The sequence below is a fragment of the Nycticebus coucang genome, chromosome 22 (assembly GCF_027406575.1).
Source record: "Nycticebus coucang isolate mNycCou1 chromosome 22, mNycCou1.pri, whole genome shotgun sequence".
In the NCBI taxonomy this organism is placed as follows: domain Eukaryota; kingdom Metazoa; phylum Chordata; class Mammalia; order Primates; family Lorisidae; genus Nycticebus; species Nycticebus coucang.
The window spans coordinates 59,506,402-59,520,210 of record NC_069801.1 but is presented as its reverse complement, the minus strand read 5'-3'; the positions used below and the strand labels follow the sequence as shown (position 1 = coordinate 59,520,210).

Genomic DNA, 13,809 nt, shown 5'->3' with positions numbered 1-13,809 from the left:
ACGGACTCGATTATCAAGATGCTGTGTAACACGGGAGACAGGGTTAGATTAGACGACCCGAAAAGGTCCTTTCCAGCCCCCATGAACCTTGAAGTCTTCATGCTAAGTGAAAGAAGCTGGTCGCGGAAGACTACACAGTGTGTGATTCTACTTGTCTGCAGGACCCAGGCTGGGCAGGTCTGTACACACAGAAGGAGGATGAGTGGTTGTCCAGGGCCGCAGCTGAGCAGTGGGATGGAGACCGCCCAGGAGGATGGGGTTTCATTCTGAGCTGATAAAAATGTTCTAAAAATAGATGGTGGCCTTTTCAACAAGGAAAACTGAATAGTCACATGCCATGTACAAAATTACCTCAAAATGTATCAAAGACCAAAACTAAAGAGCTAAAACTATACTGCTCTTAGAAGAAAACACTGGGAGAAATCTTCACGACGTTGGGTTTGGCAATATTTCGTGGATAGGACAATAAAAGCAAATATGAACAGTCAGAGCAGTTAGAGAAGAGAAAGAAATAAAAAAGGGAAAAGTCAGATTAACCTTATTCACAGATGTCATGATCTTATACCTGGAAAATGTAAAGGCCACCAAAAAACGGTTAGAACTAATAAACAAATCCAATAAAATTGCAGGATACAAAATCAACATGCAAAGATCAGTAGCATTTCAGCCAGGCACCCAAATGCCTGTGATCTTAGCACTCTGGGAGGCTGAGGTGGGAAGGTCACTTGAGTTCAGGAATTAGAGACCAGCTTGAGCAAGAGCGAGATTCTGTCTCTACTAAAAATAGAGAAACAAGCTAGGCCTTGTGGTGGGCGCCTGTAGTCCCAGCTACTAGGGAGGCTGAGGCAGGAGGATCACTTGAGCCCAGGAGTTTGAGGTTATTGTGAGCTAGGCTGATGCCATAGCAGTCTAGCCCAGGTGACAGAGTAAGACTTTTGTCTCAAAAAAAAAAAGAGCAATATAATTTACAATAGCTATAAAAATATAAAATCCCTAGGTATTGGCTTGGCGCCAGTGGCTAAGGCACCAGCCACATACACCTGAGTTGGCGGGTTCAAATCCAGCCCGGGCCCGCCAAACAACAATGACGGCTGCAACCAAAAAATAGCTGGGCGTTGTGGCGGGCGCCTGTAGTCCCAGCTACTTGGGAGGCAGAGGCAGGAGAATCGCTTAAGCCCAGGAGTTGGAGGCTGCTGTGAGCTGTGATGCCACAGCACTCTACCCAGGGTGGCAGCCTGGTCTCTAAAATAAATAAGCAGGCTCGGCGCCCGTAGCTCAGTGAGTAGGGCATCAGCCATATACACCGAGGCTGGAGGGTTTGAGCCCGGGCCGGGCCAGCTAAAACAACAATGACAACTGCAACAACAGAAAAAAAATAGTCGGGCGTTGTGGCAGGTGTCTGTAGTCCCAGCTACTTGGGAGGCTGCGGCAAGAGAATTGCTTAAGCCCAGGAGTTTGAGGTTGCTGTGAGCTGTGACACCACAGCACTCTACCCAGGGGGACCTAGTGAGACTCTGTCTCAAATAAATAAATAATAAATAAACAAATAATAAATTAAAAAGACCCACTAACTAACTAACTAAATAACAAAACAAAAAAGCACAAAGACTCTGCTGGAGAAAGCGGCTGCAGCTTCCCAGGAAGACCTTCCATCAAGGTGAGGCCGCCTTCTGCCTGGAGAGTGCCAGCGTCAAAGTTTTGTCCTATTTCTGTCTCGTCTGCACTCGACGGCGTGCCAGTTCAGGCTGGGTGATTTTATCAGAAGAGTATTGGACAGGGAGGCAGACTATCTGGGTTTGAGGTGAGGCTTTGACCCTTTTTTAGCTCTGTAACCTCGAGAACAAGACTGCTCATCTGGAAAATGGAGGGTAACTGTACTGTTCCCTCACCTCTCTGCTCGGCTGTGGAGTACAAAGGAGTGTCCTGGGTAAGTGAGAAAGAAGAATTTCTTTTCTCCTAGAGAGGTAGACAGCACAGTACCTGTCCCAGAGCTGCACACAGGTATACACCCCCCGAAGGCAACCTGCAGAAGTCGGGGACTTGGTGAACTGGCGTGGGTGTGGCTGTGCTGTTTTTATATATCTGTCTTCTATAGGGGGACTCCTTCAGATTGAGAATCCCTAATCTGAAAATTTGAAATCCAAAATGCTCCAAAATCCAAAACTTTCTGAGTGCTGACATGACACCACGAGTGGCAAATTCCATACATGAGCTCTGTGACAGGTCAAGGTCAGAAGTCTGTTTCATGCACAAAATTATTAAAATATTATTAAAAAGTTACCTTGAGGCTATGTGTATAAACTATCCATGGGAGACATAAATAAATTTTGTGTTTAGACTTGGACCCTATCCCCAAGATACCTCATTATGGATATGCAAATATTCCCAAATCTGAAAAAAAATTGAAATCCCCAACACTTCTGGTCTCTATCATTTTGGAAAAAAAGACTCAACCTGTATTTCTTGTCCTCATTCTACACACTTTTTTTTTTGCAGTTTTTGGCCAGGGCTGGGTTTGAACCCGCCACCTCTGGCATATGGGGCTGGCGCCCTACTCGTGAGCAACAGCGCCTCCTCTACAGCCTTTTTTATTTTTATTTATTTATATTTTTTTTTTGTAGAGACAGAGTCTCACTTTACGGCCCTCGGTAGAGTGCTGTGGCGTCACATGGCTCACAGCAACCTCCAACCCCTGGGTTTAAGCGATTCTCTTGCCTCAGCCTCCCCAGTAGCTGGGACTACAGGCACTCGCCACAGAGGCCGGCTATTCTACAGCCTTTTTTAATCTGGTGAGAGGCCTAGAGCCTGTGGGCGTGTCTGGAGAGGGAACCTGTGTTTAGAGCCTGAAGGATTGGTGGGCTCACTCCTGTAATCCCAGCCCTCTGGGAAGCTGAGGCAGGTGGATTGCTTGAGCTCAGGCGTTCAATACCGGCCTGAGAAAGAGCGAGACCCTGTCTCTACTAAATATAGAAGAAAAACTAGTTGGGCGTTGTAACAGACACCTCTATAGTCCCAACTACTTGGGAGGCTGAGGCAAGAAGATGGCTTGAGCCCAAGAGATTGAGGTTGCTGTGAGCTATGGCACCACAGCACTCTAGCCTGGGAAACAGAGTGAGAGTCTGTATCAAAAAAAAAAAAAAAGAAAGAACAATAAATAAAAATAAGAAATAGAGCCTGAGGGATTGTGAGTAATTCTGTTTCGCAAACTTGACGGAGCAGCCGGCCTGTGATGTGGCCAGGCAGACAGACACACGGGGCCGCCCGCTGCAGTGGCAGGCGGACGGGGCACGGCAGCAGGAAGGATGGCCGTCATGCTTGGAGGAGATGTCTGCATGGAGGCTCAAAGGACAGGCAAGAACTGGCCGGGCAGAGGTGGCCCAGCGCCCCAGGAATGTGGGGTCCTGCAGGAAAGGCACAACTCCAAAAGAAAGCCACTCACCTGTTTGCCCCAGATAAGGAAGAGTTTATCCTGGGAGGGAGAGTGCCTGTCTCGAGCACACAGAGACACAAAGAGTGGGAGTTTTCCCCACTCTGTCCCTTAGAGAGGTGCTGTGTGCCTCTGGTGGTCTCTAGCCAGTTAGAGGAGATAGCCAGTGGTCACGGTAAAAAGTATCCGAGAAGCATTTTGCTCCTCAGTCAATTTTTCTGTAGCCTTAGAGTTCAAGTTGCATTTCTGGTTCTTTTTTATTCTGATGGTTCCGTCTGTGTGTTCAGTTAACACAAAAAAAATACTTTCAACAATTGAGAAGAGTGGATATTGGCATTCTGAGGACTTGCCCGCCATCACATCACCCCACACGCTTCAGAAAGTCTCTTAACCTCTATCTTGAGCAAAAGCTCCAGAATCTGGCTTGGCACCTGTAGCTCAAGCAGCTAAGGAGCTGGCGGGTTCGAATCCAGCCCAGGCCTGCCAAACAACAATGACAACTACAACCAAAAAATAGCCGGGCACTGTGGCAGGCACCTGTAGTCTCAGCTACTTGGGACAAGAGAATCACTTAAGCCCAAGAGGTTGAGATTGCTGCGAGCTGTGACACCACAGCACTCTACCCAGGGCGACAGCTTGAGGCTCTGTCTCAAAAAAAAAAGTTCTAGAATCTTCCAAGGAAAATAAGGAATTTGATGCAGTTCAGTGGGAAGAACACAGCCTTCTGCCCTGGGACTGTTGCTGCCGTGAGCACTGGTGTGAGGAAGATATGGTTCACGGGGTGGGGAGTCCTTTCCCAGCGTTCTGGGCTTGGTGCAGGCAGCGTTGCAGGATGACACCCTGTGCCAGCATCAAGTTCAGCATGGGTTAGACAGGACCTGCCTCGGCAAGACGCACCCACAGTCCTGGTCTCTGCAGGTCAGAGCCGCTTCTGACATGCTCTACTGACGGGCTGCACATCCTGGAACAGCCCCACTTGGGTAAGCCCTGGGAGGTCAGGGGACAAGGTCCCTGGAACCCCTTAGCTGAGCCTGGGTGCTCTCCGACCACCCCCTCCCCTCAGGATCACTGTCAGGTCCAGGTCCAGGTCTGGAGCCGGCGCCCCACAGCTACCTCTGCTCCAGAGCACAGCGGCAGCTTTGGGCTGGACAGAGACTCCTCAGTGCCTGCCTGGGACACTCTTGAGTCCTTCCTCCTCCAGGCTGCCTTCCCCTTCCCCTGCTCCTGCACCCCACCCCTCTGAAGTCTCTAGTCCGCTGCCGCTGCTGCTGTGAGAATCCCTGCCCGGAGCTGGACCACTGCACGGTAATTTGGTCATCACAGCAGGTACTTCCTTGCTTTTCTCTTCCTGCCAGAACCGGTGCGTTTCGTTTTGGTGCTCAAGGGCAACAGATTGGTAGAGCTGCAGGAAGCTCAGGCCCTGGAATTACCGGTCATTGTTCCTGTCTCCGCTCTGCCAACAGATTTCCATTCATTTAAGGATCAGAGGCTCAGAGGCTCCAAGTGGTCCTGGGATCCCAGGAGGAGGGGGTGAGAGGGGGGTTCTTTCTTTTTTTTGCAGTTTTTTTGGCTGGGGCTGGGTTTGAACCCACCACCTCCGGCATACGGGGTCAGCACCCTACCCCTTTGAGCCATAGGCGCCGCCCCTGAGAGGGGGTTTCTAAAGCAGAGCCAGGAAGACAGCCATGCACTGTGAAGGGCTGCAACCATGAGGAGGCTGCGTCCTGGTTAGGAGCAAATTCATCAGCTGTGGGCAGGAGAGAGGAAGAACGTAATTAATCATGCCTGCCCCATGGGCTGCCGGCTTCAGAGGGGCCGAGGAGGAAGGTTGTGTATTGCCCAGGTGTCTTCAGATGTGTCTCTCGGAAGGATGGCAGCTCCGGGAACTTGGTTTCCAGGTGATGGATTTGAGCATTCTTCCTCTTTCTGCAGAGTCCATTAATAGCTGATTGAGCAGTGAATTCCTCTCTGACCCTACTCACCTATTCCCAGGAGCAAAAAGAAAGTCAGTATTTGCTTTTCAGCAAGGTCACGGATCACCTGACCAAGCCCTCTAACCGCAGGGAAGCAGGGCTGTGTGACCGCGCAGGAGCAGTCAGCTCCGCTCCTGCAGCCCAAACGCGAGGGCAGGTAATGGCTCAGCTTTCCTCCCGACTGTTTTCTCCCTGCAGCTCCAGATGCAGCTGCTGCAATGCAGTCAAAAATGACAGATACTCGCAAAAAAAAAAGTGGGAATGGAGTTAATGAGGTTTCATTAATTTAGCTCGAGTTATCTCTTTGCTTCCCAAGTTGGTGGGAAGTGAGGCCTCTGGGGAACTCATTGGCAGAATCTTTCTCAGGACTAGACTCACCTCCCTGGTGCCAGGCTGCAGCCCTCTCTATGTTAAGAAGTGGCTGTCAGATGCCTCCTGCTTCTTAGCACAGGGAACATTGACACTCAGAAGCCGGGGTCCTGGGATGTGGGTGCAGGAAGCTCTCATCATCTTCACAGGACTGGTCCCAGGTATGGGTGTGTTGTTTTTTGTTTTGTTTTTTTCCTGTTTTGGAAAGAGTATTTTGTCTTTGCAGTGATCAGCCAAGGACTGGCAGGGCTGCTGTTTGGTGAACCACTTTGCTAAATATTTGACTTTGTAAGGTTGCATTCTCTAAGAATTCTCGTGGCAGTGAGGCTGTGCTTTGAGGCAAGCTCTCTTTTCAAGGAAATCCAAGGTGCTATTTATTTTGGCATGCGGCCAGTTCTGGGATGAAATATGGCATTTTTATTATTGCAGAATAAAGACAGTTTTGAGGAGAACAAAAGTGCAAAAGCAGGTTTCAGCTTCAGGACTAAGTAAGGGAGAGTTTCTGTATGTGTTTGAATTTGAGGTTAGAAATAAGGTTGAAAATGGCATCATAGGGGGGCCTCTGTGGCTCAAAGGAGTAGGGTGCCGGCCCCATATGCCAGAGGTGTGGCAGGTTCAAACCCAGCCTCGGCCAAAAACTGCAAAAAAAGAAAGAAAGAAAGAAAAAAACAGCATCATAAAAAGAATAAATGTGGAGAGGAGATGTGGGGAAATGCTAGGAGTCGGGCTGGCTGGGGACAGTCCGTGCTCCTGGTGGGCCCTGCTGGAGCTGCCTGGTAGTTACTTGGGAACAATCAGCTCTCTCTGCCAGAGACGGCCTCTTCGGTCCCCACCTTCTCAAGGCCTCTCTCAGGCTTTGAAAGATGGTATGGGATAGCGGGGTCACGCTGTCTTGCTTGGGTTGGCCACGATAGATGTTGTACCTCAGCCTCCTCATTTGTAGCTTGATGTGGTTCCTACTTCCCAGGATTGTTTGGATGAGAGTGAAATGAGAAACCGTACCCAGTACCCAATTCCCAGAGTGAGGGCGTGGCACCTGTTAATTTCTTTCCCCGGCATTTGAAGACATCATTTTGTTCCCTTTGTTCATTCAAGAACCATGGACATGTGGTAGACACGGGGAACTGGGGTGACACAGAAATGTGTCTTGCAAAAATTCTGACCTTCACAAGCTTACAAATTAGTAGGGTAGAAGAGCTGGGGGAGATAAACTACATACACTCAAAACATCTAGACTTTGATGAGCTAAGGAAAGAGGTGGGACCCTAACTGGCGACCCTTGACTTTGGGATAGGACATAAACAAATACAAAGTTACGTATCAACACCAGGTATTAAAAGGTTCCGAATGCCAAGGTTACAGCATAACAGAATGAGTAGTAAATAGTTTTAGATCAAGCTTTAAAATGCTCCAGAGGGTTATGAAATTCCATTCGGAAGGGGAATTCTGTCCAACAATGCTATGCTTCAGGCTTGCCGCCCATAGCTCAGCAGCTAGGGTGCCAGCCACTTGCACTGGGCCTGCTAAACAACAATGACAACTACTACAAAAAAAAATAGCTGGGCAATGTGGCGGGAGCCTGTAGTCCCAGCTACTTGGGAGACTAAGGCAAGAGAATCGCTTAAGCCCAGGAGTTTGAGGTTGCTGTGACACTATGGCACTCCACCAAGGGCGACAAAGTGAAACTCTGTCTCAAAAAAAAAAAAAAAAAAGCTATGCTTCCCACCTGGCTGTACTGCGGACAAGCAGAGTGTGTGGAGGGGACAGTTACGCTCCTCCTGCTGCTCCCCGAGCCGCATCAAGCATCCACCCAGTTGAAGGAAACCCCCTTCGCTGAACTCCAAGGTGTCTGCTGTCAGAACCATGGAGACAAGTGGAGGTGATGGTGGAGCTGGTGGTGGTGACCTGTGACACGGCAGGCCCTTCCTTTCCTTCCCACATTACGAGCCCTGTAGGGTAAACAGTTGCCGAGACCTTTCTTCAAAGAGGGGATATCAGCTTCATTTAACTTCTGCAGCCTTGACAGGATTGATTTTAGAAAAATCCGAGTCTAAGAGGAATCTCAGAGGTCTCTACGGAGTTCTTTTTAATGAAACGTGACTTAATATGTGCTCTGTAAAGTCTCATTATCTGCTGCTCAATGAGCTGAACCCCAATTCTAACCAGAGGCAGGGAGTGCGATTGAAATCCCCAGGGTGACCATGAGAGTCTAGGCAGCCAGAGGCCCAGCTGCCCAGTGGCCTGGCCACTACCAGTGCAGACTTGGAGCACCAGAGCTGTCCAGTGGGCCAGGAGGCCTAACGAGAGAGCCATTTTCCTCTCCACACCCAGAAGGCTTTTCATGTCCACTATGGGAGAAGCAGAGAAGCTTTGGTCAGAATGTATCCCCTCACAAGGGGACTGGAGGGTCACTCAGGGTGTCATCAAACTGGGCTGGCTTACAGGTGACATTTGCAAATCAACATGGGCTTGGCCAGGTTTGGTGGCTCATGCCTGCAATCCTAGCACTCTGGGAGGCCAAGGTGGGTGGATCGCCTGAGCTCATGGATTCAAGACCAGCCTAAGCCTCCTCTCAAAAAATAGGCGGGTGTTGTGGTAGGTACCTGTAGTCCTGGCTACTTGGGAGGCTGAAGCAAGAGGATCACTTAAGCCCAAGAGTTTGAGGTTGCTGTGAGCTGTGACACCACAGCACTCTACCGAGGGCTACAAAGTGAAACTCTGTCTTAAAAAAATACATATATATATATATGGGCTTGTTGTCAGCTGGACTTGGGGGCAGACCCTGCTCCGTGCTTGCTGACTGTCTGACCGTGAGCAGGCTTGTCAATGCTCTGGGCTGCAGTTTTCCTATTTGAAAAATAGAAATAGTAGTAATTCTCTTCGGGTGGAGGTGAGGTCTGCCTGAGATGACTCATGAACGTGCTCCAAGCTCCACCTGCTGCTCCGTAATGTGTGTGTGGGGGTGATGGTGGCAACCGAGGCCGGGCTTAGGGCTTGCTTCTGTTCCCTTTTCTCCCCCAGGCTTCACCTGCCAGCCCTGCCATCTGCAGTCACCCAGAGCTGGGGCCCTCAGAGGGGCAGCAGCAGTGACCTCTGCCTAGGAGCCTTCTCACTGAACAGGAGCAAGCTCCCTCCCCCCACGCTAGAACCTTCTGCACAGTCTGCAGTCAGCCTCCTTGGGGGCCCACTCTGCCTCCACGAGACCACTCCCCCATATCCCCACCCAAGGCTGTGGTTCCACAAAACTCAACTCAAGTGCTCACTAGCCCACTGCTCATTGCCCCAGACATAAGCAAGGCACATAGCGCTGGCGATCTTCCTGTAAGGAGTGCCTCTGCTTCTAGAAAATGTGCCCTTTGGGGCTCCAGCCAGCACAGGGGAAGGCTCGTCAGAGGGGCTGGCAGCACTCACAGAGAGAGGTTATGCCACACTTTCTGTTGGGCAGACTCTGGAATTTCTTTTTTATTCAGCAGATCTAATGTTCCCTGGCTCTCCTCTTCCATTCTGGGTTGCGGGGATCACCCCTCATCTTTCTTTTCACCCTGTTTCCCCAGCCCTTCCATCATCATGGGTGCACTTGTCTGGTCTGGAGTTCATTGTCAAGCACGTTGGCACTCCTAAAACAGCCCTGCTGTGGTATCACAGACAATTCATTATGCTGACGGATGTGAAGGCACAATCATAAAAAGCCAATTTCCTGGGTGATTTATTGTGATGGGAGCAGGGGCGAGGTTGTGTACCATTGGAAGAAAGAGTCCCGGGAATGGATTAAAACTTTGGGGAGAATTGATGGTCACACCTCAAGGTACACTAACTCAGAGTCAGGACCGTATTCTGCCGAATAGTTACGGCTAACTTTGGGCCACCCAGCTGAGCGTCCCCTCTCAGTATCGGTCCTTGTCCATACTTGTAATTATCTGATCTTTGTCTTGTATCTGATTAGGATGTCATGTATCATCTATGCTGGTACTCTAATTCCAGCCATTCTCACAAAATGGACTGTAATTCTATCACCAGGATGGCGTGGTCGGTTTCAACGCCTGGTGCTGGTTGTCAGAGCCTCGGGTCTGGTTGCAGCTCCCTCATGACGTGCTGAGAGACCCTGGACAGAGCAGTTAACTCCCAGCCTCAGTTTCCTCATCACGAGTGAGAGGGCCGGCCAAATTCCTTTGGTCACACTATTGCTGGATTTCCATGGAGTAACACCAGAAACGGGCTCTAGGAGCCTGCACAGTTTTCAGTCTCCCTCCTCCCAGGGCTGTGAGCTCATGGGCAGCCGTGGAGAAAGGCAAGGATGGATGGGTGCTGCTTTCTCTGGTGCCCTGTTTCCTCAACACCAATCTAAGTCTAAGGAGACTCTCCGTCCTTCTTTCTTTCAGAAGTCTCTGACAAACATTACAGACTCGGTGGATGAAGAGTGGCTGAGAGGCTGAGGCCGGCGCCTCCTGCAATGGAGAAGATGAGTGGTAAGCAGCCACCCTGTCGTCCCCGCTGAGAGTCAGTGCTTGGGCTGGGAGGGACTGTCACCCCGGATCCCAGCAGTAGTCCCAGGGAGGCCTCAGGAGACATTCCCCAAGCAGCAGTGCTGGTGGAGCCAACCCGTGCATTTTAGGCATGAACTAGAGAATTTGGCAGAGAATGAGATTGAAGGCTTGCCGTGTCGTGATGGACAGTAGACCCTCCACAGCTGACCACCTCCCTTCACTGACCACCTCCTTAATTTAGCCCAATCTCCATAGACTGGATGTGGAGCTCATGTGCGTATCAGCACAGTGGGCCCAGTTCCTCACAGTGACACCTCCTCATGTTGACCCAGTCTCCACAGACTGGACGTGCAGCTCATGTGCGTATCAGCACAGTGGGCCCAGTTCCTCGTGGTGACACCTCCTCATATTGGCCCAGTCTCCACAGACTGGACGTGGAGCTCATGTGCGTTATCAGCACAGTGGGCCCAGTTCCTCACGGTGACACCTCCACATGTTGGCCCAGTCTCCACAGACTGGACATGCAGCTCATGTGCGTATCAGCACAGTGGGTCCAGTTCCTCATGGTGACACCTCATGTTGACCCAATCTCCACAGACTGGACGTGCAGCTCATGTGCGTATCAGCACAGTGGGTCCAGTTCCTCATGGTGACACCTCATGTTGACCCAGTCTCCACAGACTGGACGTGCAGCTCATGTGCGTATCAGCACAGTGGGCCCAGTTCCTCATGGTGACACCTCCACATGTTGGCCCAGTCTCCACAGACTGGACGTGCAGCTCATGTGCATATCAGCACAGTGGGTCCAGTTCCTCATGGTGACACCTCATGTTGACCCAATCTCCACAGACTGGACGTGCAGCTCATGTGCGTATCAGCACAGTGGGTCCAGTTCCTCATGGTGACACCTCATGTTGACCCAGTCTCCACAGACTGAACGTGCAGCTCATGTGCGTATCAGCACAGTGGGCCCAGTTCCTCGTGGTGACACCTCCTCATGTTGGCCCAGTCTCCACAGACTGGACGTGCAGCTCATGTGCGTATCAGCACAGTGGGCCCAGTTCCTCATGGTGACACCTCCTCATGTTGACCCAGTCTCCACAGACTGGACATGGAGCTCATGTGCGTATCAGCACAGTGGGCCCAGTTCCTCACGGTGACACCTCCTCATGTTGACCCAGTCTCCACAGACTGGACGTGCAGCTCATGTGCGTATCAGCACAGTGGGTCCAGTTCCTCATGGTGACACCTCATGTTGACCCAGTCTCCACAGACTAGACGTGGAGCTCATGTGCGTATCAGCACAGTGGGCCCAGTTCCTCATGGTGACACCTCCTCATGTTGACCCAGTCTCCACAGACTGGACGTGCAGCTCATGTGCGTATCAGCACAGTGGGCCCAGTTCCTCACGGTGACACCTCCTCATGTTGGCCCAGTCTCCACAGACTGGATGTGCAGCTCATGTGCGTATCAGCACAGTGGGCCCACTTCCTCACAGTGACACCTCCTCATGTTGACCCAGTCTCCACAGACTGGACGTGCAGCTCATGTGCATATCAGCACAGTGGGCCCAGTTCCTCACGGTGAGACCTCCACATGTTGACCGGTTTATTACAGTCCTTTGAGTAGTCAACTTACTGAGGCTCTACTGTATATATGCGTGGTCTTCATCCCTATACATACAACTCCTAAAATCCTCAGAATCTCCTGAGTGAGGCATCTTTCCTTATGCTAATGGGATGAGTAGGGCTGGCAGCCCCTAGGACGCTTCAAGATGGGGCTGGTCACAGGGAAGACCAGGGCAGAATTAGAAGGATGGGAGTTTTCATCCTTACCCCCTGGCCTCCTGGGAGAGACAGGCTGAAGGTTAAGTTGATCAGTGGTTAATGATGTAATCATTCGTTCCTATGCATTGAAGCCTCCATAAAAACCCCTAAGGACTGAGTTAGGATGGGCTTCTGAGGATCCTGCAAGGTGGTGTGCCTTGTGGGGCATGGAAGCGTGGTGACCCTGCTGCCATCCCTGGCCTTATCTCTCTCTTTATCTGGTATTCATTCACATCCCTTTTAATATCCTTTGGAACAAACCAGTAAACAGAAATAAGGGTGGTGGCATCTGTAGCTCAGTGGGTGGGCTGCTGGCCACATACACCAGCCCAGGCCTGCTAAACAACAATGACAACAACAACAACAAAAAAATAGCTGGGTGTTGTGGCGGACACCTGTAGTCCCAGATACTTGGGAGGCTGAGGCAGTAGAATCGTTTAAGCCCAAGAGTTTGAGGTTGCTGTGAGCTGTGATGCCACAGCACTCTACTCAGGAAGACAGCATGAGAATCTGTCTCAAAAAAAAAGATGTAAGGGTTCGGAGCTCATAAACTAAGTGGTTAGGGCACTGGCCACATATCACTGGGGCTGGCAGGTTTGAGCCTGGCCCAGGCCTGCCAAACAACAATGACAACTATAACAAAAAAAAATAGCCATTGTGGCAGGCGCCTGTAGTCCCAGCTACTTGGGAGGCTGAGGCAAGAGAATCGCTTGAGCCCAAGTGTTTGAGGTCACAGTGAGCTGTGATGCCACAGCACTCTACTGAGGGTGACATAGTGAGACTCTGTCTCGAAGAACAACCTGGGCCTTGTGATTGGTGTCAGAAGTGGGGGACAGTCTTGGGGACTAAGGCCTGTGGGATCAGATACTACTTCCAAGTAGATAACGCTGAAATTGAACTGGGGGACACTGGCTGGTATCTGCTGCAAAATTGATTGTTCGCTTGGTGTGTGAAGAAAAACCCAGACACATTTGGTCGCAGAAGTTTTCTGTGATGATTATAGTGAGAGCGTAGGAGAACCTACATCTGTTTATTCCTGTCTATTCTCATGCGATTTCCAGAGTCTTTCTCATCTCGTCCAAGTACCAAGAAGGGAGCAGGTGCTGTCACCCATCACCTCACTCTGGAGCTGAGGCACAGCCCACAGGAGGAGCTCTGTGCACACCCCGGGCACTGCCCGTCATTTAATAGAGCCTCAGCCCCTCATGCACCAGTTAGCTTTGCTGTGTAACAAATAACTAAAAATTTTAATGATGTAAAGACATTTTATTATTTCTCAAAAGAGTCAGTGGGTTGGTAGGGTCATTCTTCTGGTGTGGGTGAGCTTGGCTGTTCCTTTCTGGCCTCCTTTACATGTCTGTAGTCGTATAGGTGACTTAGCTGAGGCTGGATGGTTTAGAATGGCCACACTCACACATGACTTGGCCATGTGTTGGTCATCCCTGAGGAGGCCGGCTGGGACTCGTTCACATGGTGGCAGAGGGGTTTAAGCACAACACCAACAGACACTCCCTGAGTGCAAGCAGTGTTCAGATCTCTGCCTGTGCCACACTGCTGTGGGCCCCCATCGCATCACAAGGCCAGGCCCAAGATCAGTGTGGTAGGCAAGTACTCCAAGGGTGGGGTATTATTGTGGCTATTTTTTTTTTTAGTTTTTGGCCAGGGCTGGGTTTGAACCCGCCACCTCTGGCATATGGGGCCAGCACCCCACTCCGTTGAGCCATAGGCAC

At 50.7% G+C, this 13,809-nt stretch overlaps 1 protein-coding gene across 6 annotated transcripts in view; it reads left to right on the top strand.

Moving 5' to 3' along the window:
- KANK4 (KN motif and ankyrin repeat domains 4) overlaps positions 1–13,809 on the top strand; it is a 78,186-nt gene that overhangs the window by 26,651 nt on the left and 37,726 nt on the right. For 4 of the 6 annotated variants that reach the window (XM_053575264.1, XM_053575261.1, XM_053575265.1 and 1 more), the window contains exon 2: positions 10,149–10,235. In XM_053575264.1, coding sequence (XP_053431239.1) covers positions 10,220–10,235 — 16 coding nt within the window. In that variant the 5' untranslated portion in view covers positions 10,149–10,219. Of the gene's footprint in view, positions 1–5,148; positions 5,326–5,873; positions 5,931–10,148; positions 10,236–13,809 lie in introns of those variants that run through there. The other 2 variants (XM_053575262.1, XM_053575263.1) reach the window with 2 other exon arrangements.